Genomic DNA, 27,851 nt, shown 5'->3' on the forward strand with positions numbered 1-27,851 from the left:
AGCATCTGGGCCACTCCTTACCCCTTTCGTTGCTAGGTGGCCTACATACTAGTGAGATGATAACACCAATGTGCCTTGAAAACCAAGGAGGAGACAAAGTGGGCAAGTTAACATGGAAGGAAGTCCCATGGTATATGGTAATTAATTATTTGTTACAGTTTCTAGAAATAAAGCATGATGAGAAACAGGCTGTTCAGGCTGGACACTAACAGGTAGGCATTCAATGGAACCATTGTCTCCTTAGGCAGCTGTACTGAGGGAAGAGATCTTCTGGGAGAGTGACTGCAGTGACCTCACATACACAGGTCACATGGCCTCGGGGTGGAGGGACTAAGTTTTCAGGAGGAAATGAGGGTGGAGCCAGGCAAAGGCCAACCATGCAGACTCTAAGGGGTCAGTGTGTGGGTCACTTGTCCTGTAGTGGTTAAGAATGTGACCCTAACAGCTCAGAATCGATCACAGCTCCACTGCGACCTTAGATAATGCACTAAGCTGTCTGTGCCTCAGTATCCTCAATCTGTAAATGGGAATACCATCGACAGGAGCCACTCCATCAAAATGTGGTGAAGATTAATGGAGACACTGCATGTGGTATGTTAGCATAGTGTTAGCACAAGGAAAGCTCAGTGAATGTACATCATCGCTGTGAAGGTGCCGCGGGGAGGGACACATGCAGGCTGACCCCAGCCCCAGCTCTCACCACCACAGGCCCCTCCTGAGGAATTGAGCCATTTCCTTGTCAAAGGTGTCCAAAGCCCAACACTATACAATATGGCCACCTGAGAAATTTTGAGCAACAGTGTTGGGATGCAGGTTGGTGGTAACAGAATCTGCTAAGTTGCTGTGGGAGACATTTTACTTTAAGGGTCTATTTTCCCCCATCCTACACCATCCCTGCCGACACCAATGGTTCTCAACCTTTTGGGGACCATGGCCCCTTCGAGAAATATGTGATTGCTAAGGATCTTCTTGCTCAAACAATGCATATCCACATAGCTGTAGCATTCTTCAGTTTATTTCAGGGGTTCTATGGATATGAAGGTTTGAATCCTATTCTAGACTTTGAGACTCAAAGACCTCGAGGCATCTCTGCTGTCTGCCTACTCTCTCTGAAGCCACAACTATACAACTCCAAGGTGCAGATAGACCTGCTTTTCTGGATCATACTCTGAAAATTGCTGTTCAGAAAAATGGATGAGGTGTCAGTATTGCCGTCAGAGTTGCAGCCCTAATGAGGCCACTAGGATCAAAAGGAGCCCCTTGAGCCATGTCTTCCCTAGAAACAACAACATCAGTAGTAACAATGAAGGCAGCTGACTTTTCTGGGCACAGCTATGTGTGAGATACTGAGCTAAACTCTTTACATGCATTAGCATATTTGATTCTCCAAGACCCCCATGATGAGGATGCCATTATCTGATGGCATCAAATGGGGATTCTCATTTTACAGATGAGAAGCTAAGGCACAGAGTGATTAAGTAACCCACCCAAAGTCACACAGCTAGTGAGTGGTAAGGTAGGCCAGTCCCACAACCCTGCTGTCAACCAGTATACTTTTTGGCTACTCAGGGACATCACGGGTACCATACTCCCATCTCCTGTTTTAATGTCCTGAGCTTTCACCCTAGTAAAGACACATTAGACGTGAATGGGTGCAAGTTCTGGAAAGAGTGACTCTCATATCCTGGGCCAACCTTTTTCTTCAAAACGAACCTGCATGGGAGCCAATGCTGAAGGATGGAGAGAGGTCCCAGGCGGGCCTGGTATCCATGAGAATAAGGAGAGAAAACAATCTCCCTGCATCCCACCCCGCCGTGAAATTGTCATGGGCATGTTTGAGCCGATGAGTACTTCAAAAAATTCTGGGAACACCCCTTTGTCAAACCACAGCTCTACAAAAGGCACGCACCAGAATAGGGGAGGTTGTGCACCCTGTCCTGCCTGCCGGGGAAGGAAAAAGCATGCTTTCCCCAGGAAGGTTGCATGTGACAGTGGCCTATGGATATATCAGGGCAGGACAGAAGGATGGATTTCTTGCTCTGCTGGGGAGAAGGAATGGGAGTGAACAGGAAGGAAAGGCCACCTGCAGGAGGACTGAGCAACCTTTCTGAGGGAGGAGGGGAGAGGGAGGGAGGCTCTGGCAGGAGGGGAGGCGGGAGCAGAGGGAAGGCAGGACCTTTCAGGCAGTGAGAGAGGGCAGCCCCACTGTATTTCCCAGGCTGCTCTCTGGGATGCAGGCAGGAAGGTCGAGTGTATTACACTGGCCCCACCTCCTGAAGCTCTCTCTGCAGCTGCTGGACTGGACACAAAAGAGTGAGGGACAGAGACACCACCTCCGCTGATTTGTACCAAACTCTGGTTCCAGTGGCTGAGAGGCCACATGTGACAGAAGTCAGGGTGGGGGACCCACGCAGCTGTGTGCATTTCCCAGGTAAGCAACTATTTGTGTCAGAGCCAGAGGTAGAGAGCAAGGCCTGAAGGCAGAGGAGAAGGCGGGAGGAGGTGGCTGCCCGGGGATGGACCTAGAACTATCGATAAGTTACCTTATTGATAAGTTACTATCTATAAGATTACCTAACTAATCTATAGAAGGAAAGTAGGAAGAGGGGCAGGGGCCAGCGCCAGAACAAGCCCTCAGGCCAGGCTTCTACAAGGTGTCCCTGTCTGAGGTAAGTAAGGCTTACATTTGGGCCACTTCTGGCCGGCAAGTGTGGTGGCAGTTCCAGGGCAGGGCTGTGCTCTGACAGCCTCTGGGGGTCAGCAGATCCGGAGAGCAGAGGCACCCGCCACACCATGGCATCAGTGTTCTTCCAGACCAGGAATGTTTGTGTAGGCTTTGCCAGAAAGCCCTCCCCTGGGCCCCTGCCTTCCTGTCGGTCTTCTTGGTGGTCAAGAGAGAAACTCTGGAAGCTACAGAAGGAAGAAAACAGGATATATTCCCTAGGGCTGTGGCTTCAGACAGGGGAGGAACTCCCCACCTGAAAAGACAGTCTCCTGTCAGGCTTCTGAGAAGCTGTGAGCTGGCGGAGCGTGCCCTGAGGAGGCTCACCTGTGGCCCAGAAGAAGGGGAACGGGACACGTATGTAAAACAGGGTCTGTGTGCTGGAGGGGGTTGGGGGCGGGCGAAGTAAGTGGTCTGCAAGCAGTTCCTTATGAACGTGCACAGAGTGTTGTCCCAGAGAAAGAAAGAAGCTTAAGAAGTCTATCTCAATCAAATCCAGCATCCCTTTGCTGTCCCTGCTGGTGGACCACCGTCCCTGATCGGGCATGCTGGCCTGTGCTGTGACCCTTCTATTGACTAGACACACACACACACACCCACACACACACACACTCTTCTAAGAACCAGTGTGCTGAAAATACATCCAGCCTGGTTTCCTTTCGAGGGATATGCTAGCCATGACATGGTAATGCTCTGACATGGTGATGGGAATAGAGCAGAGAGGTCTGAGGGAGGGAGTGGTCCCTGGGCTTCAGGTCACAAAGGGACATTAGATGCTGAACCCCAGCCACCATTGCACCATGTGCTCCCTCCGTCTGTGGCTTCTGTTTCCAGGTACAAGGTGAGGGTTCCCCCGGTTTGCTCCCCTCCTATAAGCACACACACACACACACACACACACACACACACACAATAACTGGGATTATGATCAGGCAGGAGCTGGGGGAAGGACAGTTTGATGAGCTGGGGCTAGGACATGACTTTATTGTGTGAACCTTGACCACCAAACTATGACTGTCCATCTAGACACCTCCCAGAAGTCCCGCTTGGGTGCAGAGGAGCTCATGGTACAAGGGACAATGCGCTAGTCATTGAATGCCAGCTGCGTGCAGGAGCTTCCCACAGACTACACAGTAGGGTATTACCTTCCATCTTTCAGAGGAAGAAAAACAAGGCTCTGAGACCCTAATTGATGCACAAGCATATGCTTTTGAGTTTGATACACATCTGCTGAATGAATGACTACTCTTTGCTGGGGTAATAGAATGCCTCCTGCCATACGGGGAGCACACTGGAGCCACACCAAGTGCACAGATCACTCCTCTCATCCCGCCCTAGACGTGGAAGGTGGGAGGTGGGAGGTGGGAAGTGGGAGGTGGGCGGAGGAGGAAAGAAGGAGCTTTCTGAAAGTAAATACTCAGTGACTAATACTCTTGACCACCCCAGGCAACAGTCTCCACAGCATGTGTCCTGGCCTCTCTCTGCGGAGGGCAATTTGGGTCAACACGAGCAGGGAGGAGCCCAGTGGTGGGGCCCCGGAGCCAAGGTTCCTTGGCCCGGAAAACACAAGGCGCTTTGATGCCTACAGAAAGCAGTGGCTCTCCCCCAGGACGCTGTGGCTGCTCTTGGGCAGGGCCCTGCCCCAGGGCAGGCCTCAGTCTGGAGGCCACATCTGGGAGGTAGGCCCTAAGGCTCAGGGTGTAACATGATGGCCTCAAGTTAAAGAGAAGCCTCAGGGCTGCTGTCTATGAGCAGTGTGGTCTTGGGCAGGTAGGAAACCTCATTCACCCTCACTTTCCTGGTCTGTAAAATGGAAAGATTAACAGTAACATCATTCCTCTTAAAGGCTGCCGGAAAGAGTAAATGAAATCACGCTTATGAGGTGCTCAGCATTCTGTCTGGCTCATAATGTCTGCCCAGAAAGTGGAACTGCTAGCATTATCCCCTCTGAGAGTCCCAGAAGGTTGCCTCCAGACAGAAGCAAACTCAGCCCTCTGGTCTGAAATTGCTCCTTGCCCCCGGGCCTGCAGGAGCCCGCTTCTCACTCCAGCGGCTCCTGTAAAATGTGTCACTCACACAAACAATCCTTAGTAAGCCAACCCCGGCAGGCTTTCTCTGTGTCTTCAAGCTAAAATAAAATCACTCAGAAAACAAAACTCAATGGCTTCCTTGTCTCATGCCTTGCTCTCAAAACCTTAAGTCTATGCTTCTCAAATCGGGGTACATGCATCCCTGGGGGCATATGGGGTTTGCCAGAAACACATGAGGCCATGGGATAAATATTGCATGTTTAAGGGGGAAAAGTTAAACATTTAAACCAAAGGTAACTTAAAACACGATCTTTGGAAAAAAAAAAAGACAGTATTTAGTGGAAAAGAAAAAGAAACACAGGGTAAATGTGTGTATAAATACATATATACATGTGTATATGATTTACTTAAATTAGAAATACATAAATATAACATTGTATGTCAATTACACTTCAATAAAACTATTTCCGTAAGAATACATAAAAATGAGATATGTTAAACAAAAAAATCAACATGACATAGAATGTAAATTCTCATGACTGTTTAAGATGAAGCAATGTATTTTTTTAAATATAATTTATCATCAAGTTAGCTAACATACATTGTATACAGTGTGCTCTTGGTGTTGGGGGGTAGATTCCTGTGGTTCGTCACTTACATACAACACTCAGGGCTAAGACATTTTAAGGATAGTTCAAGTTTCTACAAGCACCCCCCCACTCAGGGTGCATATGTTCACTGCCTCCCCAGCAGCTGGGGGCTCTTTATTGCAAAGGCCTGAGAAGCTCTGTTTAAGCAGGGAGGAGCGGCTGGGTATCTTCTTGGGTACGTCCTGACCCAACTTCCTGACCCACCTGCATTCTCCCAGTGGCTGCTCCTTATCTTTGGAGGACATGGCCTCACAGCCCGGAGCCTGGGAGGTAGTCCCAGCTGACGCCACCGAGAGATGGCAGACTTGGACATGTGGCAGGGACATCAGGAGCCAGCCTGGTTTTCAGCTTCCCAGGTGGGCCAACAGTTTAAGAAGCCTGAGGAGGCCAAGACCTTGCTTCCTGCCCTGTCTTCTAGTCTTCCCCCATGCTCATAGAGAAGCCACCTGGCCAGCAGCTGGGGTTTGAGCCCCCTGGACAGGGCAGGGCCCAGCTGGCACTGGGCAAATATCCTGCCCTTGCCACTCCTGACAACATGCTCTCCTGGGGCTTCTGGCAAGTGGACCATTAAAGTGATTAAGGATGGCCGTGTGGGTTTTTCGGGAGCGCCCAGCTCCCCCTTGCCAGTGAGGAGCAACAATGTGCCAAGCACAGCTACCAGCTGGAAAGAGACCTGTAGGGAGAACCTCAGTCCCCGTGGCCACGAAGGTGATGAAGTACATTCTTTGTGATTTCTCTTCATACCTCCCTTTTTTGCAGGTATCCTGAGCCAAGCAAAGGTTCTGTCTAGGAGGAGCAGGAATAGAAGTGCCTGAACATCATGACACAGGTGGACCCCCAGGACAGGTGGGGCAAGGTGTCTCCTCTTTGCAGCGTGACCGAGGAGGCTCATGACCCCCGGATGCTGAACATGAGCTTAGAGAGTGAGGATGAGGACGGTGGGGAGGCAGGAGACAAAGGGAGCCCTAGGGGCCATGATCACCAGGCCTGTCCAAGAAGCAGCCCCCAAGTGACTCAAGACAATCCTGACTTGCCATGGGATCATCCATCCAGTGAGGAAGAGAGATTCTCTGGCTCCTTTAGTTCTGGGAGCCCGGGGAAGGAACCGATGGGGGTACCTCGGAAGAAGGCCAGCTGGGGGAGAGATGAGTCAAAGATCACCCGGACCCAGGACTCCTCTGGGGCAGGCGTAGCTCCGGGGGCCGTCCCCAGTGACCCCTCACACAAGTTGTTAGGTCCAGCGCAACTGCTTAGGGACTCACTACCTTCAGGTGCTGACGGAGACTCCACGGAAAACCTGGACGCTGCCTTGGGTGTCCCATCCAGTTTCCCTGATACTGGAAGGTATTTCTGTGCACAGAGGGGTGTAGATACCCCAGACCACTCCTCCCTCATGCGTTTCCCCAAGCCCGGTGGCAGCTGGGACCTCCCCACGCAGGAGACTCGCACACCAGCGCGGGGATCGGCCTCCCCAGCCGGCCTGGCAGCAGCGCTGAAGGCCAAAGCGCGGATGGGCAGGAAGGGCCAGAATCCCGAGGGCACGTGTGAGGGTGGGCAAAGGGAGGCGCACCCCTACAAGTGTCTGCGAGGAGGAAGGGCCTTCCAGAAGTCCGGCAGCCTGCTGAGCCCATCGCAGCCCCGAGGCACGAAGCCTTACGCCTGTGAGCTGTGCGGCAAGGCCTACTCCCACCGGGGCACGCTCCAGCAGCACCGGCGCCTGCACACGGGCGAGCGACCCTACCGGTGCCCCTTCTGCGACAAGGCCTACACCTGGTCCTCGGACCACCGCAAGCACATCCGCACCCACACAGGCGAGAAACCCTACCCCTGCCCGGACTGCGGGAAGGCCTTCGTGCGCTCCTCCGACCTGCGCAAACACCAGCGCAACATGCACAGCAACAACAAGCCCTTCCCGTGCGCGGAGTGCGGCCTGACCTTCAACAAGCCGCTGTCGCTGCTGCGCCACCAACGCACGCACCTGGGCGAGAAGCCCTTCCGCTGCCCGGCTTGCGACAGGGAGTTCGCGGTGGCCAGCCGAATGATGGAGCACCAGCGCGTGCATTCGGGCGAGCGGCCCTTCCCCTGCCCCACCTGCGGCAAGTGCTTCACCAAATCCTCCAACCTGATCGAGCACCAGACCCTGCACACCGGCCAGAGGCCCTTCAAGTGCGCGGATTGCGGCGTGGCCTTCGCGCAGCCTTCGCGCCTCGTGCGCCACCAGCGCATCCACACCGGCGAGAGGCCCTTTCCTTGCGCCCAGTGTGGCCAGGCCTTTGCCCGCTCCTCCACCCTGAAGCGGCACCAGCAGATTCACTCTGGGGAGAAGGGCTTCCTCTGCGCCGAGTGCGGCAGGGCCTTCCGCATTGCCTCCGAGCTGGCCCAGCACATTCGGGTGCACAACGGGGAGAGGCCCTATCAGTGTGAGGACTGCGGCCAGGCCTTCACCAGGTCCAATCATCTCCAGCGGCACCGAGCTAAGCACAGTGCCGGCAAGAAGGAGCCCATCCCCTCCTCCTCTGATGAGTGAGGGCTCTGTCAGCTAACTCTCAGGACGGTGAAGACACTGTCGACCTCATTACCTGGAACCCTCCTCCGTGGGCAAGCCCGTTCACATGGTATTGTCACCTCGCCCCACTGGTCAGCCATTTCTCCCAGCGGGTCGCCGGCCATGGGGCGATCCATTTGATTTGTATGTTTGGTCTCTTTGTGTAAAAACGAACAGGAGGGCTGGCATCCCTGTGTGTGGCTTCGTGTCAGTCTTCTGAATCTCAGAGGTCATATTACATTGGAAAAGGATAAGAAAAAGTGGCAAGAGCTGGTCAAGAGTTGAGTTCCTTGGCTGAGGGATCTCGATGGATTGGGAATTATAGAATTCAATCGTGGGCACTGTGCAAGGCTCCAGAGATAAGTAAAGAAAAAGACTGTCGTGTCCTGCCCTGGAAGCCATATGCAAATACTAAGAAGGCATGAGGGTCTGGGCCTCTTGGGGAGAAAGGTACTTTCAGTTTTTACATGAATAAAGGAATCCCCAGACGTGGTCTCTGTGAGCAACTCTTCTCAAGCAGCAAAGCCTCCCTGGGGCTAGCTCAGACCCAGCCAGACAGCATATTATTTCACTTTCCTCCCAAATTACTTTACCCTTGGGCAATGAGTCTTGGCTTTGAAGTAGAGAAGGTCTCTATCTTAAAGAGAGGGGAGCTTATGTTCTGTGTTTTGGAACCAGTTATTCTGGTTCCAGAACAACCTTAGCATCTGAAAAACATCCATTCCTCTTTTCGGTCAAACTCAGTAACTGGATCCAACCTGAGTCTCACCCACAAAATTCACATGTGCCTCCTGTCTGGCCACCTCTTTTCCTGTTCCCACCCTGGGACCTTACCTCCTGTGTAATAGAGAGTAATATGCCCATTTACAGACAGATATATAAAATTTCTCCATATGGGCCTGACCATAACTCAAGAAACCTTTTAGATTCATTGAAATCTTTGAGTATCATTAGCTCCAATTTGAAGTAAAAAAATAAAATACCTCTTGCCCAAGTGCCAAGTGTCTGTGTTTCAAAGTCATTAAGACCAGGTTTGGAAACCAAGATGACTCACAATTACTCTGTAATGAGGTTATTTGCAATTTGGATTACCAACAGCCATTCTCCATAATGTATTGATTTTCTGTAGTTTATTTTTATTTTTAAAACATTTTAAAATGTATGATTTATTTTTGGGAGAGAGAGAGAGTGAGGGAGGGACAGAGGGAGGAGGAGACACAGAATTTGAAGCAGACTTCAGGTTCTGAGCTGTCAGCACAGAGCCCGATGTGGCGCTCAAACCCGCAACCTGCAAGATCATGACCTGAGCTGAAGTCAGAGGCTTAACCAACTGAGCCACCCAGTGCCCAATTTTCTACAGTTTAAGGTCAGTGGTTCTTAGTTCTGGACCTCAACTGTGAAGAATCCATGACCTCACAGAGTTCCCTTGATGCCTATGGGAAAAGAGCGCTTCTAATCTTACCAAAGTTAAATAAGCTATTCCATAAGAATGTATAGTATATTCCTTTTGTAGCTATCATTAGCATTTTTTTTTAAATTGCCACCAAAGATTCCATCTTGACACATGGGAGCCAAAGAGAAGGGGTACATGTCATGTCTTGTTTGACAAAGGTAACCTTGGTATAAGAGTTCTGACTGCATGTCTGGAGGTTTTGTGTCTCACCTCCCTTAGATACATCTGCATGTTCAAACAACAGAGTTGGCCTGGTTCTGAGTCTGACATGACAGCCAGTGGTTGAGTTATTAGTCCATTCCCATTATTTACCAGTGATATGACCTTGGCTTCAACTTCTGTATCCGGCTAATTAGGAAGGACAATAGTGGGGTAATGAAAGTTGGAGTTATCCTGCCAGGAAAGGAAATTAGGTTGAAGTCACAGGTATTAAATTGGTAGATAAGTCATAAAAATCAACCATAACCTCGTGATTATGAACAAAATAAAGGCTAGTATATTTTTCCTAGGTAATCAATGAAATCTTTGAAGATTGAAGTTATTGCTTTTCTTTGTATTTTTTTAAAGATAATTGTCAGTACAGTTTTAATAGTTAAAAGTTTTAGTTTGCTTCTATAAATTTTTAAGGCATTGTTCCCCAGACCAGTTCATAGAATGGCTGTGTAGAAATCACCTGGGCTGTTTGTTAACCATAGAACTTCCTAAATCCTAGCTTGGAATATTGGAACAGGTCTGTAGCACATCTTGGATTCTAATCTTTTAAGCTTCCTGTGTGTCCTGATGCACAGCCAAGTTGGGACCACTGGTATAATTAATGTGTTGGTAATAATTAAGTTTTATCATCTAGTAAGCAGACAATATGAAAATAAACAGGCAATCAGGATGAGATCACAACAGAACGAAACTAAAAATAGGTTCCAACTGCTAGAACTCCTCCTGACTTGGATATGGAAAACTCAAATTAGCAAGCAGGTTTTGATATGGTCCCCTAATCTCATTTCTGCAGATGAGAGGCAGTATCTAGGTATAGGTTTCTGGATGGGCACATCTTTGGGGAGATGTTGAACATCCTTTTTTGTTAATATGCAGAGAAAAGCTAGATTAGCTTGTTCTGGGTATCTTTAGAGCTACATCCTGTGTTTCTGGAATATAAGGGAATATAATATAATGAACAGACTGAAGAGAAGTTCACTAATCCTTCAGTGCTATCATATAATCAAGTCACAATTTAAGGAAAAGTCTCCCAACCAGTGTTTTCTCGCACCAGCTGCAAGGGTCATGCTGAATAGGTATTGCAGGGGAAAGCAGACCCACTACTGTAGCCACAGGTCACTGGGCTGGGCAGTGGCACTCAAGTGGAAGGCAGCGATACAGGCAGTGGAGAAGCCAGTACAGAAGAGAGGCCAACCAGATGCAAAGTGGCTTGGCACAAATTCTTCCCACTAGAGTCTGTCCTTCCAAAGTGGAGGCAGTTGGAAGAAGGAAGACCTATGGTTTACTTAAGAATGGATTTAGGAGAACCTGGGTTGGCAGCTAGTAATCATTATTTTCTTAGAAAAGGTGTCAGTAACCTGGCCAGGAGAAAGGAATTTGAGTTAAAGGAGTGATGGTTCCTGGAAGGCCCACCAATGTTTTACCTCAATGACTAACAAAACATTCTGTGTCTATGCCATTCACAGAAAAATACACCAACAATGAATCTTGACACAGTATTTACTCAAAATTTTATAACCTAAATGCATACACATCAAAAAGCTATATTATCTCTGATATGAAGCCAACAGATCACACGGGAGTTCCAGCTAGGCCTTGACAATTCTTGCAGGGAAGAAAATCATTGTTTAATTGATAGAATACTTGAGCAGATGTCACTGTTAAACCCAGAAATAGGCTGTGAACCACAAATTCAAGGATCCATGAAAATATTGCCAAAGATGGAACAGCAATGTTTCATCAAGCCAGAAAAATGGTATCTTTTTAAAGTTGAGAGGGAAGCTCATCTTTAACATAAGTTGCCCTCTCTCCATTTTGCATAAAATTTTGCCAGAACAGTTAAAAATTTTCCACCATGGTACAATAATAATTTCCTATGTTTTCTTCTTAGCCAATTCCCGCACCCTCAGTCAGAGTTGGCTCAGAGTTTCAATGTCTTAGGAGTGTCAGGCACTCAGTAGAATGGTTCAGTGAATAAATGGAGCCTCTGTAAAACCCAAGCTATAATTAAGATGTAAAGTAAAACATTTCTTCTGTAAAGGAAAGAGGATGTAGAGGAGGCTGAGGACAAGGAGGGAAGCAAGGATCTTCTGTGGTAGTTTAGGTGAAGTCAGGACAAGTGGGGGCTAGTAAATAAGATGAAGAGATGCCCAAGATTTCAGAGATGGAATCAATAAGGTTTGGTGGCAGGAAAATAACAGCTACCATTCAGTGACACTTTTTAGGGGTCTGACACTACACCCATTATCCCAATTAGCCCTTACAACAATCTGTTATGTGAGAAACTTGAAAATATTCCCACATGAGGTAAATAACAGTGTTCTTTTCTAGGAAAGCAGGTAAGACTAATAGGTCTTGGCTATTGTCTATCAGTATGGTTAAGCAAGGGTCACTAAGGTTTATGTGCTCCTTCTCAGAAATAGGTTGCATATCTGCCACCAGGAGAATGTGCTGCAAATCCCCCATTTTTGGTTTAGAAACATGCTTGCTTACATTTTTATTTTCTACCATTGTGGTGGCTTAAAAAAATGTACCCACAGAGGTGTCCATCACGGAATGATTGGGTAAAGAAGATATGGTGGACACATACACACACACAATGGAAAACTATTTAGCCATGAGAAAGAAGGACGTCTCCCATTTGTGACAATACAGGTAGACATGGACATTACATGTGCTAAGTGAGATAAGTCAGAGAGAAAGACAAATGCTATATGATATCACTTATATGTGGAATCTAAAAAAGTCAAACATATAGAAGCAGATAGAATAGTGGTTGCCAGATGCTGGGGGTGGGGGAAGTGAGGAGATGTTGGTCAAAGGGTACATGCTTTCAGCTATAAGATGAACGAGGCGTGAGGATCTAATGTAAAACATGGTGACTGTAGTTGATAACATTGTACCATATAACTGAAATATTTTAAGAGAGTAGAACTTAAGTATTTTCACCAAAAATAAGAAAAGATGAATATGTGACATGATGGATGTGTTAACTAGAAAGAGAGAACCCTTTCACAGTGTATATGTATATCAAATCACCACAAGGCATACTTTATCTTAGAGTTTTATATGTCAACATACCTCAATAAAGCTGAAATAAAAAACCCAAAGAATTAAAAAATTAAATAAAAATAAAAAATATACCCACAAATTCTTTGATACCCTTCCTTTTAAGAAGTGAGCTTAATCTCTCTTCTTTTTTGTGTGGGCTGAACTCAGTGACTTGGTTCTAATCAATGGAATAAGGTGGAAGTGTTGGTGCATAACTTCTGAGGCTAGATCATAAAAAGCATTGTGGCTTCCATAGCGCGCGTGCTCTCTCTCTCTCTCTCTCTCCCCACCCCCACCCCTTGCCCTCCGTCCCCACTATTACTTGCTCTGAGGGAAGCCAGCTACCATGTCATGAGCAGCCTTATAAAGAGGGCTTGGTGGTAAAGAAATCTGGAGCAGCCACATTAGTGAGCCTAGAGGGGACCGTTTAGCCCCAGTCAAGAGTTCAGATGACTACAGACCTGGCTGACTACTTGACTGAGACCTCCTAAGAGACCTGAAGCCAGAACTATTTATCTAAGCGGCTCCCAAATTCCTGACCCTTGGAAACACTGTGAAATAATAAGTGCTTGTTATTTTAAGCTGCTAAGTTTGGTTGGTAATTTGTTAATGCAGCAATAACTAACAAACCATAATACAGAGAATAATTCACTCCTAATGAGTAAGAGAGAAGTCACTAGATGTCATCATGAGCCCTGATTTCTGCCCTAGAAAAGTTGACAGATGGGTTGGAACACTTTTCCACTTCCTGTCACCACATTCCCCATGCTCACCCCTAGTCGGTGGTTACTATTGAGGCTGGCAGAGGCCCAGCTGGTATTCAGGAAACCCCTGTGTCATCTGCCCCATTGCCAAATGAGCCATCCTAACTCTAGGACCCAGCAAAAGGGAAACTCTGGGAAACGGGCAGAAACACTGCGGGTAATATCTAGACACCAGCACCACATTTGATATGGAATGATAAGAATCAAACCCTTTTTAAAAAATTATTTCTTATTTTTTAAAATTTACATCCAAATTACTTAGCATATACTGCAACAATGATTTCAGGAGTAGATTCCTTAGTGCCCCTTATCCATTTAGCCCATCTCCCCTCTCACAACCCCTCCAGTAACCCTCAGTTTGTTCTCCATATTTATGAGTCTCTTCTGTTTTGTCCCCCTCCCTGTTTTTATATTATTTTTGTTTCCCTTCCCTTATGTTCATCTGTTTTGTTTCTTAAAGTCCTCATATGAGTGAAGTCATATGATTTTTGTCTTTCTCTGACTAATTTCACTTAGCATAATACCCTCCAGTTCCAACCACGTAATTGCAAATGGCAAGATTTCATTCTTTTGGATTTCTGAGTAATACTCCATTATATATATATATATATATATATATATATATATATATATATATATACCACATCTTCTTTATCCATTCATCCATTGATGGACATTTGGGCTCTTTCCATATTTTGGCTACTGTTGATAGTGCTGCTATAAACATGGGGGTGCATGTGTCCCTTTGAAACAGTACCCTTGTATCCCGTGGATAAATGCTTAGTAGTGTAATTGCTGGGTTGTAGGTGTTTTTAGTTCTATTTTTAGTTTTTTGAGGAACCTCCATACTGTTTCCCAGAGTGGCTGCACTAGCTTGCATTCCTACCAACAATGCTTCTTTCTCTGCTTCCTCTTTCTCCACATCCTCGCCAACATCTGTTGTTGCCTGAGTAGTTGTTAATGTTAGCCACTCTGACAGGTGTAAGGTGGTATCTCATTGTGGTTTTGATTTGGATTTCCCTGATGATGAGTGATGTGGAGCATTTTTTCATAGTGTTGGTTGGCCATCTGGATATCTTCTTTGGAGAAGTGTCTATTCATGTCTTTTGCCCATGTCTTCACTGGATTATTTGTTTTTTGGGTGTTGAGTTTGATAAGTTCTTTACGGATTTTGGATACTAACCCTTTATCTGATATGTCACTTGCAAATATCTTCTCCCATTCTGTCGGTTGCCTTTTAGTTTTGCTGATTGTTTCCTTTGCTGTGCAGAAGCTTTTTATTTTGATGAGATCCCAGTAGTTCATTTTTGCTTTTGTTTCCCTTGCCTCTGGAGACATGTTGAGTAAGAAGTTGCTGTGGTCAAGATCAAAGAGGCTTTTGCCTGCTTTCTCCTCGAAGATTTTGATGGTTTCCTGTCTTACATTGAGGTCTTTCATCCATTTTGAGTTTATTTTTGTGTATGGTGTAAGAAAGTTGTCCAGGTTCATTCTTCTGCATGTCGCTGTCCAGTTTCCCCAGCACCACTTGCTGAAGAGACTGTCTTTATTCCACTGGATATCTTTCCTGCTTTGTCAAAGATTAGTTGGCCATACATTTTTGGGTCCATTTCTGGGTTCTCTATTCCGTTGCATTGATCTGAGTGTCTGTTCTTGTGCCAGTACCATACTGTCTTGATGATTACAGCTTTGTAGTATAACTTGAAGTCTGGGATTGTGATGCCTCCTGCTTTGGTTTTCTTTTTCAAGATTGCTTTGGCTATTCAGGGTCTTTTCTGATTCCATACAAATTTTCAGATTATTGTTCTAGCTCTGTGAAGAACCCTGGTGTTATTTTGATAGGGATTGCATTGAATATGTAGATTGCTTTGGGTAGTATTGACATTTTAACAATATTTGTTCTTTCTATCCAGCAGCATGGAATCTTTTTCCATTTTTTTGTTTCTTCAATTTCTTTCATAAGCTTTCTATAGTTTTCAGCATATAGATTTTCCCTTCTTTGGTTAGATTTATTCCTAGGTATTTTATGTTTTTTTGTGCAACTGTAAATGGGATCCATTCCTTGATTTCTCTGTTGCTTCATTGTTGGTGTATAGGAAGGCAACCGATTTCTGTGCATTGATTTTATATCCTGCAACTTTGCTGAATTCATGAATCAATTCTAGAAGTTTTTTGGTGGAATCTTTTAGGTTTTCCATATAGAGTATCGTGTCATCTGTGAAGAGTGAACGTTTGACTTCCTCCTGGCTGATTTGGATGCCTTTTATTTTTTTGTGTTGTCTGATTGCAGAGGTTAAGACTTCCAATACTATGTTGAGTAACAGTGGTGAGAGTGGACATCCCTGTATTTTTCCTGACCCTAGGGGGAAAGCTCTCAGTTTTTCCCCGTTGAGGATGATATTAGTGTTGGGTCGTTCATATATGGCTTTTATGATCTCAAGGTATGCTCCTTCTATCCCTACTTTTTTGAGGGTTTTTATTAAGAAAGGATGCTGTATTTTGTCAAATGCTTTCTCTGCATCTATTGAGAGGATCATGTGGTTCTTGTCCTTTCTTTTATTGATGTGATGGATCATGTTAATTGTTTTGCGGATATTGAACCAGCTCTGCCTCCCAGGTATAAATCCCACTTGGTCGTGGTGAATAATTTTTTTAATGTATTGTTGGAGCCAGTTGGCTAATATCTTGTTGAGGATTTTTGCATCCATGTTCATCAGGGAAATTGGTGTATAGTTCTCCTTTTAATGTGGTCTCTGTCTGGTTTTGGAATCAAGGTAATGTTGGCTTCATAGAAAGAGTTTGGAAGTTTTCCTTCCATTTCTATTTTTTGGGACAAGCTTCAAGAGAATAGGTGTTAACTCTTCCTTAAATGTTTGGTAGAATTCCCCTGGAAAGCCATCTAGCTCTGGACTCTTGTTTTTTTGGCAGATTTTTGATTACTAATTTGTTTTCCTTACTGGTTATCAGTCTGTTCAAACTTTCTATTCCTTCCTGTTTCAGTTTTGGTAGTGTATATGTTTCCAGGAATTTGTACATTTCTTCCAGATTGCCCATCTTATTGGCATATAATTGCTAATTGCTCATAATAATCTCTTATTGTTGTTTTTATTTCTGCTGTGTTGGCTGTGATCTCTCCTCTGTCATTCTTGATTTTATTTAGGTGGGTCCTTTACTTTTTCTTTTTGATCAAACTGGCTAGTGGCTTATCAATTTTGTTAATTATTTCAAAGAACCAGCTTCTGGTTTCATTGATCTGTTCTACTTTTTTTTGGTTTTGATAGCATTAATTTCTGCTCTAATCTTTATTATTTCCTGTCTTCTGCTGGTTTGGGGTTTTATTTGCTGTTCTTTTTCCAGCTCCTTAAGGCATGAGGTTAGGTTGTGTATCTGAGATTTTTCTTCTTTAGGAAGGCCTGGATTGCTATATACTTTTCTCTTATGACCGCCTTTGCTGCGTCCCAGAGGTTTTGGGTTGTGGTGTTATCATTTTCACTGATTTCCATACACTTTTTAATTTCCTCTTTAACTGCTTGGTTATCCCATTCATTCCTTGGTAGGATGTTCTTCAGTCTCCAAGTGTTTGTTACCTTTCCAAATTTTTTCTTGGGGTTGATTTCGAGTTTTGCAGCATTGTGGTCTGAAAATATGCATGGTATGATCTCAATCCTTTTGTACTTATTTAGGGCTGATTTGTGTCCCAGTATATGGTCTATTCTGGAGAACGTTCCGTGTGCACTGGAGAAGAATGTATATTCTGCTGCTTTAGGATAAAATGTTCTGAATATATCTGTTAAGTCCATCTGGTCCAGTGTGTCATTCAGAGCCATTGTTTCCTTGTTGATTTTTTGATTAGATGATCTGTCCATTGCTGTGAGTGGGGTGTTGAAGTCTCCTACTATTATGGTATTACTATCGATGAGTTTCTTTATGTTTTTGATTAATTGATTTATATATTTGGGTGCTGCTACATTTGGTGCATGAATGTTTACAATTGTTAGGTCTTCTTGGTGGATAGACCCCTTGATTATGATATAATGCCCTTCTGCATCTCTTGATACAGTCTTTATTTTAAAGTCTAAATTGTCTGATATAAGTATGGCTACTCCGGCTTTCTTTTGTTGACCATTAGCACGATAGATGGTTCCCCATCCCCTTATTTTCAGTCTGAAGGTGTCTCTAGGTCTAAAGTGGGTCTCTTGTAAACAGCATATAGATGTATCTTGTTTTCTTATCCAATCAGTTACCCTATGTCTTTTGATTGGAGCATTGAATCCATTGACATTTAGAGTGAGTACTGAAAGATATGAATTTATTGCCATTATGATGCTTGTAGAGTTGGAGTTTCTGGTGGTGTTCTCTGGTCCTTTCTAATCTTTGTTGCTTTTGATATATATATCATTTATAATATATAACTTATATATATAATTTATATAATATATATATTATATATATATATATATATTTTTCCCATCTTTTCTCCCCTCAGAGAGTCCCCCTTAAAATTTCTTGCAGGGCTGGTTTAGTGGTCACAAACTCCTTTAATTTTTGTTTGTCTGGGAAGCTTTTTATTTCTCCTTCTATTTTGAATGACAGCCTTGCTGGAGAAAGAATTCTTGGCTGCATGTTTTTCTGATTCAGCACACTGAATATATCCTGCCACTCCTTTCTGGCCTGCCAAGTTTCTGTGGATAGGTCTGCTGCAAACCTGATCTGTCTTCCCTTGTAGGTTAGGGACTTTTTTTCCCTTGCTGCTTTCATGATTCTCTCCTTGCCTGAGTATTTTGTGAACTTGACTGTGATATGCCTTGTTGACGGTTGGTTTTTGTTGAATCAAATGGGGTCCTCTGTGCTTCTTGGATTTTGATGTCTGTGTCTTTCCCAGGTTAGGAAAGTTTTGTGCTATGATTTGCTCATATAACCCTTCTACCCCTATTTATCTCTCTTCCTCTTATGGGACTCCTATGATTCTGATGTTCTTCCTTTTTAATGAGTCACTGATTTCTCTAATTCTTAAATTGTACTCTTTTGCCTTAATCTCCCTCTTTTTTTCCTGCTTCATTATTCTCTATAAGTTTGTCCTCTGTATCACTGATTCTCTGTTCTGCCTCATCCATCCTTGCCGCTGCTGCATCCATCCGTGATTGCAGCTCAGTTATGGCATTTTTAATTTTATTCTATTTTTTACTTCTTTTATCTCTGCAGAAAGGGATTCTGATCTATTTTTGACTCCAGCTAGTATTCTTATTATCGTGGTTCTAAATTCTGGTTCAGACATCTTGCTGTATCTGTGTCGGTTAAATCCCTGGCTGTCGTTTCTTCGTGCTCTTTCTTTTGGGGTGAATTCCCTCATTTTGTCATTTTGAAGGCAGAAAAGGAATTAATGAGGCAGAAAAATTAAAATTAAAAAAATAAAATAAAAAATATTAAAATTAAAAAATTAAACACACACACACAAAAATCGAATAAATGATGCTAAATCCTAGGTGTGTTTTGGTCTGGGCGTTGAAAGTGGTTGGACAGATTAGAGAAAAAAAGGGGGGGAAGAAAAGAAAAAAAAAAGGAAATCATTTGAGAATTTGAAAAAATGAATACACTGAAGCAGACTAAAATGAGATGATGGGTGTAAAATAGAATTTGAAAAAATATACACAAAAGTAAAGAGTATAGTAGAAAAAAATTAAAGAAAAATAATCTTTAATAAAAATTAAAAATAAAAATGAATTTTTTCTCTTTATGTATTCAAGAAAAAAAAGAAATGAAAAAGAGAAAAAAGAAAAAGAAAAAAGAAAAAAAAGGAAATCGTTTGAAAATTTTAAAAAGTGAATACACTGTAGTAGACTAAAATAAAATGATGGAAGTAAAATAGAATTTGAAAAAATTTACATGAAAGCAAAAAAAAAAACTAAAAAAGTAAAGAAAAATGTTTTTAATAGTTGAAAGTAAAAGTGAAGTTTTTCTCTTTCTGCATTCAAGAAAAAGAAAAGAAACAAAAAAGAGAGAAAAAGAAAAAAAGGAAATCGTTTGAAAATTTGAAAAGGGGAATACACTGAAGTAGGCTAAAAGAAAATGATGGAAGTAAAATAGAATTTTAAAAAATTTACACAAAAGTAAAGAATATAGTAATACAAATTAAAGAAAATATTTTTAATAAAAATTGAAAATAAAAATGAATTTTTTCTCCTTCTGTATTCAAGAAAAAGAAAAGTGTAAAAGGAAAAAAAGAAATAAAATTGAATAGATGGACCTGCTAACAGATTGAAGTAGGACTGAAATTACTTCATTTTCCCCTAGAAGTCAGACTATGAAGTGCTTTTTGGTCCATAAACTAAGCAGGCGGTGAGACTTGTGTTTTTGAAGAACGAGGTTGGCCCAGTTGGGCGGGGCTCAGTGTAACAGCTCAGCTCCCCACTAGATGGCACTACTAGCCTACTGGGGTGGATCGTTGTGGCACTCGTAAGTGCATATGCACCTGTGCAGGAGTGGTGAAAATGGCACCATCCAGTTACCCAGTCTGTTCTCCCGGATCAGCAGTCACGCACCTGTCCTGCATCTTCAGCTCTCGTCCACTCCCCGCTTCTTCACTCTCTGTGACCAGGCCCCAGGCAGCACCTCTCTTCCGAGTTCTGTCTCAGATGCGGCTGTTTTCCCCGGCCCCTTACTTCTGAAGGACTGCGGCTTTGACCCGTTCCGCCCCTCTGCGGGAGGGTCTCACGGAGCAATGGCCAAATGCTGGCCGCACCCAGGAACGCTTGCTGGACCCTGCTGCTGCTGCTGCCTCAAGACTGCGGCCGGGTGCCACCCGCCCCAGAAAACGTTCACAAGATAGTGTAGCAGCAGCGTTTCAGGGATTATGGAAAATCACAACACACATCTGGCATCAGAGTTCACTCTTAAGGACCTTGCCCCAGCACCAGCAAATGTGGCCGCCTTCCGGAGTCTGCTGGGACCAGGTGGCTTCAACAGTCTCTACCAAATGTCCTTTCAGCAGTGGAACCGCTTCTCCCCGTGTGGCCCGAGAACCTCCCAGACCCCACTCTGCTCCTGGGGATTCGCCCTTCCCACCAGAGCACCGCCAGGTATGGAGCTGCAGAGTTGCAGCCTTTGCGCTCCCCTTGTTAACAGTCTTAATGGAATTGAAACCCTCTCCTTTCTCCTTTCTCCCTTTTTAGCTTAGTCCCTGCGGCTGTTTCCAATTTTCCACTTTCTCTCCAGTTGCTTTTGGGGAGGGGCGCTTTTCCCGTATTCTCCCCCGCCCCCAGTCTCTGTCCTCTCTCCGCTCGCAAAAACACCTCCCTTCCTGCTCCTTTTTGTTCCCCAAGTTCACCTCTCTGCACCGCGTACCTGCTGAATTCTGTGGTTCAGGTTGTGCAGATTGTTGTGTTAATCCTCCAATCAGTTTTCTAGGTGTGTAGGATGGTTTAGTGTTGGTCTGGCTGTATTTCATGGATGCGAGACACACAAAACAATGAAACCCTTTTGATTACCTTTTTTGGGGGAATACTGCAATTCCTAATCCATGGAGAAAAATGAACTAAAACATGGTCTTCCCTAGTAAGTGGAGAAATCTCTAATTCTGTAGCATCTACAACACAGTCCTAGGAAAGTAGTGTTGTTATCCCCACTTTTCAGATAAGAAAACAAAGTTGTGGAAAGCATAAGCAATGTATCCAAGATTCCCTAGCCAGTAAGCATAGAAGCAGAACATCTGTTCAGATCTGCCTAGCTGTACTGCCTCCACCTCAAAGTGGGGGCAGAGTGTGGAACCAAGGCCAAACCCAGCTTCCTCCCTTGGCTCACTGGGAAGTTAGTGCTCCTTCTGCTATAAATACTGTCTCTTCGCCTAAACCCCATTTGTTCCCACTTCCCTGCCCTCCGCCTTCTGCAGTGGGCAGTTCCCCATTTCTCCTTTTCACTCTCACCTTTGAATTCCTGTCTTTAAGGACCAAGGGGGCCAATGAGGGAGAGGAGTTGAATGAGAGGGTAATGTAGATGCATATGTGAGGCAACTGAAGCCCCTATTTGGTCCTCCTCAATTCACGTTCCTGAAAGGAAAGTGGTAGGAAATAAATACATAGATACCTAGTTTTTCCATTTTGAGACTGCAAAAGGTGTATCCTAAAAAAAGGGACTTTAGGCATCAATGGAGGGGGATAGCTGGGAGAGGCACCTCCCTGATACTTCTGCAATCATAAGACGTACATCTGGAAACATATGTTTAATAATTCTCCATCAGCCTGGGATTTGTATAACTCTAAACAGACAACACAGAAATGCAGTCGGTATGCATCTATCTTCCCCCATATAATTAGGTCCACAATCATAATGCCTGGATGTCTGCATATGTGTGTGTGAGCCACTTGTATTAGTTTCCTCTGGCTATGTAACAAAGTATCATAACCTAAGTATCTCACAACAACAGAAATTTATTTTCTTAGTGTTTTGGAAGCCAGAAGTCTGCAATCAGTATCACTGGGCTAAAATCAAGATGTGGGCAGGGCCAAGCTCCCTCCAGAAGCTCTAGGGGAGACTCGGTTCCTTCTCTCTTCCGGCTTCTGGTGGCTGCCAGCATCCCTTGTCTTGTGGCTGTATCATTCCAGTCTCTTGTCTCCATGTTCGTACTGTCTTCTTTTCTGTCTGTGTCAAATCTCTCTGTGCCTGTCTCCTGTAAGGACACTATGATGGCATTTAGAGTTCACCCACACAATCCAGGAAATCTCTCTATCTCAAAATCCTTTATTGCATCTGCCAACCCACCTGCCCCCTTTTTTAAGAGGTAACATTTACAGGTTCCAAGGATTAGCATCGGCAAGTACTATCTCCAGACACTGCTGGTGGCTGTTGTTCAGTTTACCATACTACTGCGAAACAAATAGTATCCGGACCCTCTTGCAACCATGAATATTAAATGATAATCACTTATGTCACTTCAGGTAGCTGAAAGCACAGTGGAAATAGAATTCATCCTGTCACTTAAGCAAAGAAATTTTGGAACTGCACTGGACCTTAGAAATCACTATTTTGCAAGCGAGGAAGCTGGAAATTGCACAGCCCCTAATGGCAGCCCAGAGCTCTTTCCATTCTACTAGATCTTCTTTTTCGTTTTTATGTGATTTGATTTCTATCTGTTACACTTACTAAAGATCATCACTTTAATGGGATCTATTAATTTCAGAAATTATGGTAGACTTAAATAATGCTTAGAACAGATATTACAATGGAAATGTTTATATTTTCTTTTTATCCTGATAAAATGGCTTTAAGAGTACATTTAAAATTCTCAACTCAGAGCCATTTCTGTCTTCTAAGAGCCGTTCATAATTCCCCTTGCCATTTCAATGAAAACTATTTACCTATGCTTTCAAGTTGTTCCATCACCATATTGCTTATTTTAGCTTGTTTTCTACCATCACCAGTTATTAACTGCGTAAAGACATAAAGCAAAAACAAGTTTGCAATTTTAGCATGCAAGTTTCATCAAAAATTCAAAAAAATCTTAAAACACACATCATGCAAAAGAAGTTAATGCCAATACAATCATAAATGTAAAAGAAGACATTCATTAGAGGTATATTAAAGATGGTGCTTTCGTAATGATACATCAGTTCTGAGAGAATTCATAAAGAACAAAAGACAACGATGAAATCAGAGTGAATGAGGCTGAAAGTCACTCCATAAATTTTGTAAAGTAGTTCTGAACCTTTTCTTGAATCACAGGCTCCTTGAGAATCCAAGAAGATATGAATCCTATCAAAATAATCCACATCACTGATGTTTTCCTTTGGACTTCAGGAGACCATAGACTTTGTAAAGCCCAACAATTGGCTTGAATTTAAGAATCTGTATTAGATTGATTCCATTTCCAAATGTGTGTCCAGCACCCTAACCCAGGAGCTTAAGTCAGTTACAATAGGAAAGGACCATAACAGACTTACAAAGTAAGCTCAACCAAATATTCTCTTTTTGATGATTTTTAAAAAGGAAAAAAAAAAAACAGAAGATGACTAAGACAACACATACTCCTAAGGGGTGAGTGGATTTCTTGAAATACATAAGTGAATTCACTACTTACTAATATGGGAAGTTCACTACTAATATGGGTCATATTCTCTCTCAAAAGGTAACATTACTCCTGGAATACATAAAATTTGTACCTGTAGTTTGAAGTTCATCCAAGTAAATACTGTCAAAAATTTTAAGAAAATATTTTATTTTGGAAAAAAAATGCAACAATTAATGGCAAAAATAAACCAAATTATCAAGATACTCAAGGAAAGAGACTACATTTGCATCCCAAACAGCATGCAAACAGCAGAGAGATTACTATAATGGAAAACTCCAGTAAAGACTAGTCCTGAAAGTACCAAGCAAGACACCAAATTATGAAAAGGGCCAGGCGTCTTGATAAGGAGTCTGCTAACTGTAAAAACTCAATTCTCAGTCATTAATAACAGTGTTCTCTGCACCTGAAAATACCTACTTTACTCCTGCTAGAAATGACCATAGCATTTCCAAGGGGAAAATAAACTGCATTCTTAGATTTATTTTGAGCCATTCATGAAGGGACAGAGTCTGGGAAAAAAAATCTGGCCTAAGTTAACGACCATATTAGAAACCTTGATTTAGTTAATAGATCTTAATGGAGATAAAAACAAAAGGTGATAATAAACTTATCTGTCCCTGCCACCAGGATTCCTCCACCTTAGGAAGCTGTTCCTGCCTCCTCAGAGCACTGACTCAGTGAAAGAATGGCCACAACAAGCACAGGAATATGGTTTCTCTCCACTAGGAATCCGCTGATGGGGCCGAAGGTATGCCAGCCTCGTGAAGGTCCCTCCACACTCATCACAGTAGAGGGAGTGCTCTCCAGAGTGTGTTTGCTGGTGTCTTTTTTTTTTAATGTTTATTCATTGATTTTGGGGGAGAGAGAGAGAGAGAGAGAGAGGGAGAGAGAGAATCCCAAGCAGACTCCACACTGTCGGTGCAGAGCCTGACGTGGGGCTTGATCTCAACTGTCAGATTATGACCTGAACCAAAATCAAGAGTTGGACACTTAACTGACTGAGCTGCCCAGGTGCTCCTGTTGGTGACTTTTTAACCTGACCAAATGAACAAAGGCCATTCTTGGCACTTGTATGGCTTGACCTGTCGATGGATCATGTTTGGATAGAGGGTTTAGATATGTTTAGATAGAGGGTTTGGTTTGCAAAATCACTGCAACAAACAGGACAAATGTATAATTTGGAGTCCTCTTTTCCTGTATTTCACCCATCTGAACTGTGATGGTTCTGATGCAGTGTAGCAGGACTTTTTCAAGACACCATTTCCCACGGCCATATTAGCACACGCCATGTTGTGTACATTACACCATTGCCTCCACACATCTGTGAAGATGAAACCTTTATCACATTCAGGGCACTTATAGGCTGGTCCCTAGAATGAATCAACTTGTGCAGGTGTAGGTTGGCAGCCCGCGAGGGTTCCTGGCTCCAAGAGGGGGCAGCAATAGGAATGTTCTACTACATGATTCTTTATGTGCTCCCAAAGTCCTGAAAAGATTTCCTGCAGTTCTTATGTTGCTAAGAGCAATATTTTCCAGAGATTGGTTCTAGGTTTTCATCAGATGAATCAATATGGATAATATTTTCGTCATCCTCCGCAGGATTTTCTGAAGTTCTTCCGAGTGCCCAGAGGATGGTGGTTCTAAGTCGCCATGCTATAAGTCCGACTGGGAACCACAAGTGACAGAGGCTCCTACAGTGGTTTCCCTTTGTGAGTGGTAGTCAGTTTCATCAGTTTCCTGAGTTCCACCGGAAGCACTTGCCTACCTGAGGGGTCCGCAGAGAGACAGCCAATCTTGGAAAGTGGCAAAGACTCTGCTTGAACTTCCAGATGGATTTCTGGTGCATCTTCTGCTGGCTCAGGATGTATTCCTCTGAATATGATTTCTCTGTGTCCTGGGCATCTCTTAACTGCCATGCTGCCTCCATACCCATCCTGGGGCCACTGGGCAGCTATTCTTGGCTTTTTATTGAAGTTCTGGTCCTCTGGTCTTACATACTTTCTGAACAGATTTGATACAGCTTCATTTTATCTTTTAAAAATTCTAAGGCAAAAAAGGATAACTTTTATTCACAGAAATAGTTAAAATTTACTCTTGGAACTATAAAATTATTTCTGTTTTTCTAAACAGTTAAATAGTTTCTAATTCTACAAAGAATTAGAAAAATGATTGCCTGACTCTCAGTCAAGATGGTTCTGTGAATTTACAATTTAACCACCACTCCCAAAATACATGGCAACACAATGATAAATAAAATATAAGAAAGGAAGAACAATTAAAATACAGCTGTGCTTAGAAGCTAGATTAAAATCCTCATGGACCATAACTGAATAGAAACAATGCAGTAATTGGGGCTAATAATGTACACCTGTTGGGTTCTGGGTCAGAGAATTGGCTGATGTGGCTGGGAGTCTAATTCTCAACTTATGTGTAAGTGAAGTAAATAGTGGAGCCGGGCTTGAAGAAAATGTGATCCCAACCTGTGAGATGGCTTATCTAAAGCTTCGTACCTAGACTAGCAGATAGAACCAGATACAGCCTCTCAACAAGGATGTAGTCAAGATAGAAATAAATAAATAATATAGAAAACAAACGACTAAAGAATCACAACCAGAAGCTGGTCCTTTGAATACACTAATCAAAAAGAGAAAACACTAGTAACTGACAAAGGGAAAAGGAGGGAGAACACAAAAATACTAGAAATTAAAAGGACAAAATTGTATTTACAGGAGAAAACTTGAAAACTAGAATAGAATAAACGTTTCAATAAATTAAATTTTCCCACAAGTTTAAAAACTTAAATGAAATGGAAAACTTTCCATAAGACTATATATACATCATCAAAGTGGCATCAAAAAGCTAAAAATTTAAATAAGGCAATAACCAGTAAAAAAAAAAATCTATTGTTGAAAATCTTCTTTTCCTCTAAACCTAAAAAAAAACCAAAAAACAAAAAATCACAAACCTTAGGCTTATGTGGTTTTAAACTAAATTCACTGATGAGCATTAAGGAGGGCACTTGTTGGGATGAGCACTGGGTGTTGTATGTAAGCAATGAATCACGGGAATCTACCCCCAAAACCAAGAGCACACTGTATACACTGTATGTTAGCCAGCTTGACAATAAATTATATTAAAAAAAATTTAAAAATAAATGAAATTCACTGAATCTTCAAAGAACACAATCCTTTTCTAATATAAGCCACCCTAGAGAAGAACAAAGAGAGAAGGGAACTTTATAACAAGACTGGATTAGGACAACAAAAAGAAAATTATGGCCATATCTCACTTATAAATGTAAATACAAAAATCCTAAGTAAATATTAGCATATCAAATCCAGCATGAAAAATGAAAATCCAAAAGTCAACAAATGAACAATCAAAACCAAATACATCATGCAAGTGGCATGACTTCATTATTTTTTATGGCTGAAAATATTTCATTACATGTATCTATATATATATATCTTCTTTATCCATTCATCAGTTGATGGACACCTGAGATGCTTCTGTATCGTGGCTATTGTAAATAATGCTGCTATATACATAGGGGTCAACTTATCCCTTTGAATGAGTGTTTTTGTATTCTCTAGGTAAATGCCAAATAGTGCAATAGGCTAGGAGCAATAGTGCAATTGCTAGGTCACAGGGTAGTTCTATTTCTAGCTTTTTGAGGAATCTCCACACTGTTTTCCAGAATGACTGCACCAGTTTGCATTTCCACCAATAGTTCATGTAGTTTCCTTTTTCTCCACATCCTCGCCAACGCCTGTTGTTTCTTGTGTTTTTGATTTTAGCCATTCTGACAGGTATTAGGTGGTATCTCATTGTAGTTTTGATTTGTATTTCCCTGATGGCAAGTGATGATGCACTTGTGACCAGCTCAGAGTGTTGAATGGAAGTGTGACATCACTATATTGTGCACCCGAAACTAGTATAACACTGTATGTTAACTAACTGGAATTAAAATAAAACTTAAAAAAATACAACAAAATCACACACGCACACACACAGAAACCAAACCCAAAAAATAAAAAAACACATCATGACCGAGAAGGGCTTAACCCACCCCTCCCCCAAAAAAGATGTTTCAACATCAAGACATTTTATTGAAGTAATTAGCCACATTAACTGATTAAACTGAAAGAAACGTAGGATCATCTTAACAGATATGATGGAAAGCATATTCAATAAAATACACTAGAAATTCATGATAGAAGCTCTTAGAAACTATGAAGTAAAAAGATACTTTGAAATTCCTTGAAAATAGCTTAAGACAAGGACCAAAGTACTAAGTGCTTTATTTGGGAGATGACCCCAGGAAGCAGCGGTGAGGTTTCAGGAGAATGACACAAGCAAGGAAAGT

The 27,851-nt window shown here is 43.0% G+C and overlaps 1 protein-coding gene and 1 long non-coding RNA gene across 4 annotated transcripts; both read left to right on the forward strand.

The window, feature by feature from the left end:
* Positions 1-2,206: 2,206 nt before the first annotated feature.
* ZNF648 (zinc finger protein 648) lies at positions 2,207-8,943 on the forward strand. Of its 3 annotated transcripts, XM_045048972.1 has the most exons (4): positions 2,207-2,431; positions 3,002-3,079; positions 5,621-5,758; positions 6,162-8,943. In XM_045048972.1, exon 4 carries the CDS (start codon positions 6,223-6,225, stop codon positions 7,927-7,929), a length of 1,707 nt encoding a protein of 568 aa, XP_044904907.1. In that variant the 5' UTR covers positions 2,207-2,431; positions 3,002-3,079; positions 5,621-5,758; positions 6,162-6,222; the 3' UTR covers positions 7,930-8,943. The 3 variants fall into 3 exon arrangements, with proteins under 3 accessions (XP_044904907.1, XP_019677322.1, XP_003999329.1); XM_019821763.3 differs by lacking the exon at positions 5,621-5,758; XM_003999280.4 differs by lacking the exons at positions 3,002-3,079; positions 5,621-5,758.
* A 280-nt stretch (positions 8,944-9,223) lies between these two features.
* Positions 9,224-25,257, forward strand: LOC123382802. Its single transcript, XR_006591773.1, has 3 exons — positions 9,224-9,558; positions 24,113-24,233; positions 25,085-25,257. It is a non-coding gene; the product is annotated as an uncharacterized LOC123382802 (long non-coding RNA).
* Positions 25,258-27,851: the final 2,594 nt, after the last annotated feature.

This window comes from Felis catus, chromosome F1, assembly GCF_018350175.1.
Source record: "Felis catus isolate Fca126 chromosome F1, F.catus_Fca126_mat1.0, whole genome shotgun sequence".
Classification (NCBI taxonomy): Eukaryota; Metazoa; Chordata; class Mammalia; order Carnivora; family Felidae; genus Felis; species Felis catus.

What these genes read in the sequence shown, in the direction of transcription:
- ZNF648 (XM_045048972.1), top strand. Translation starts at nt 6,223, where the DNA reads ATGACACAGGTGGACCCCCAGGACAGGTGGGGCAAGGTGTCTCCTCTT.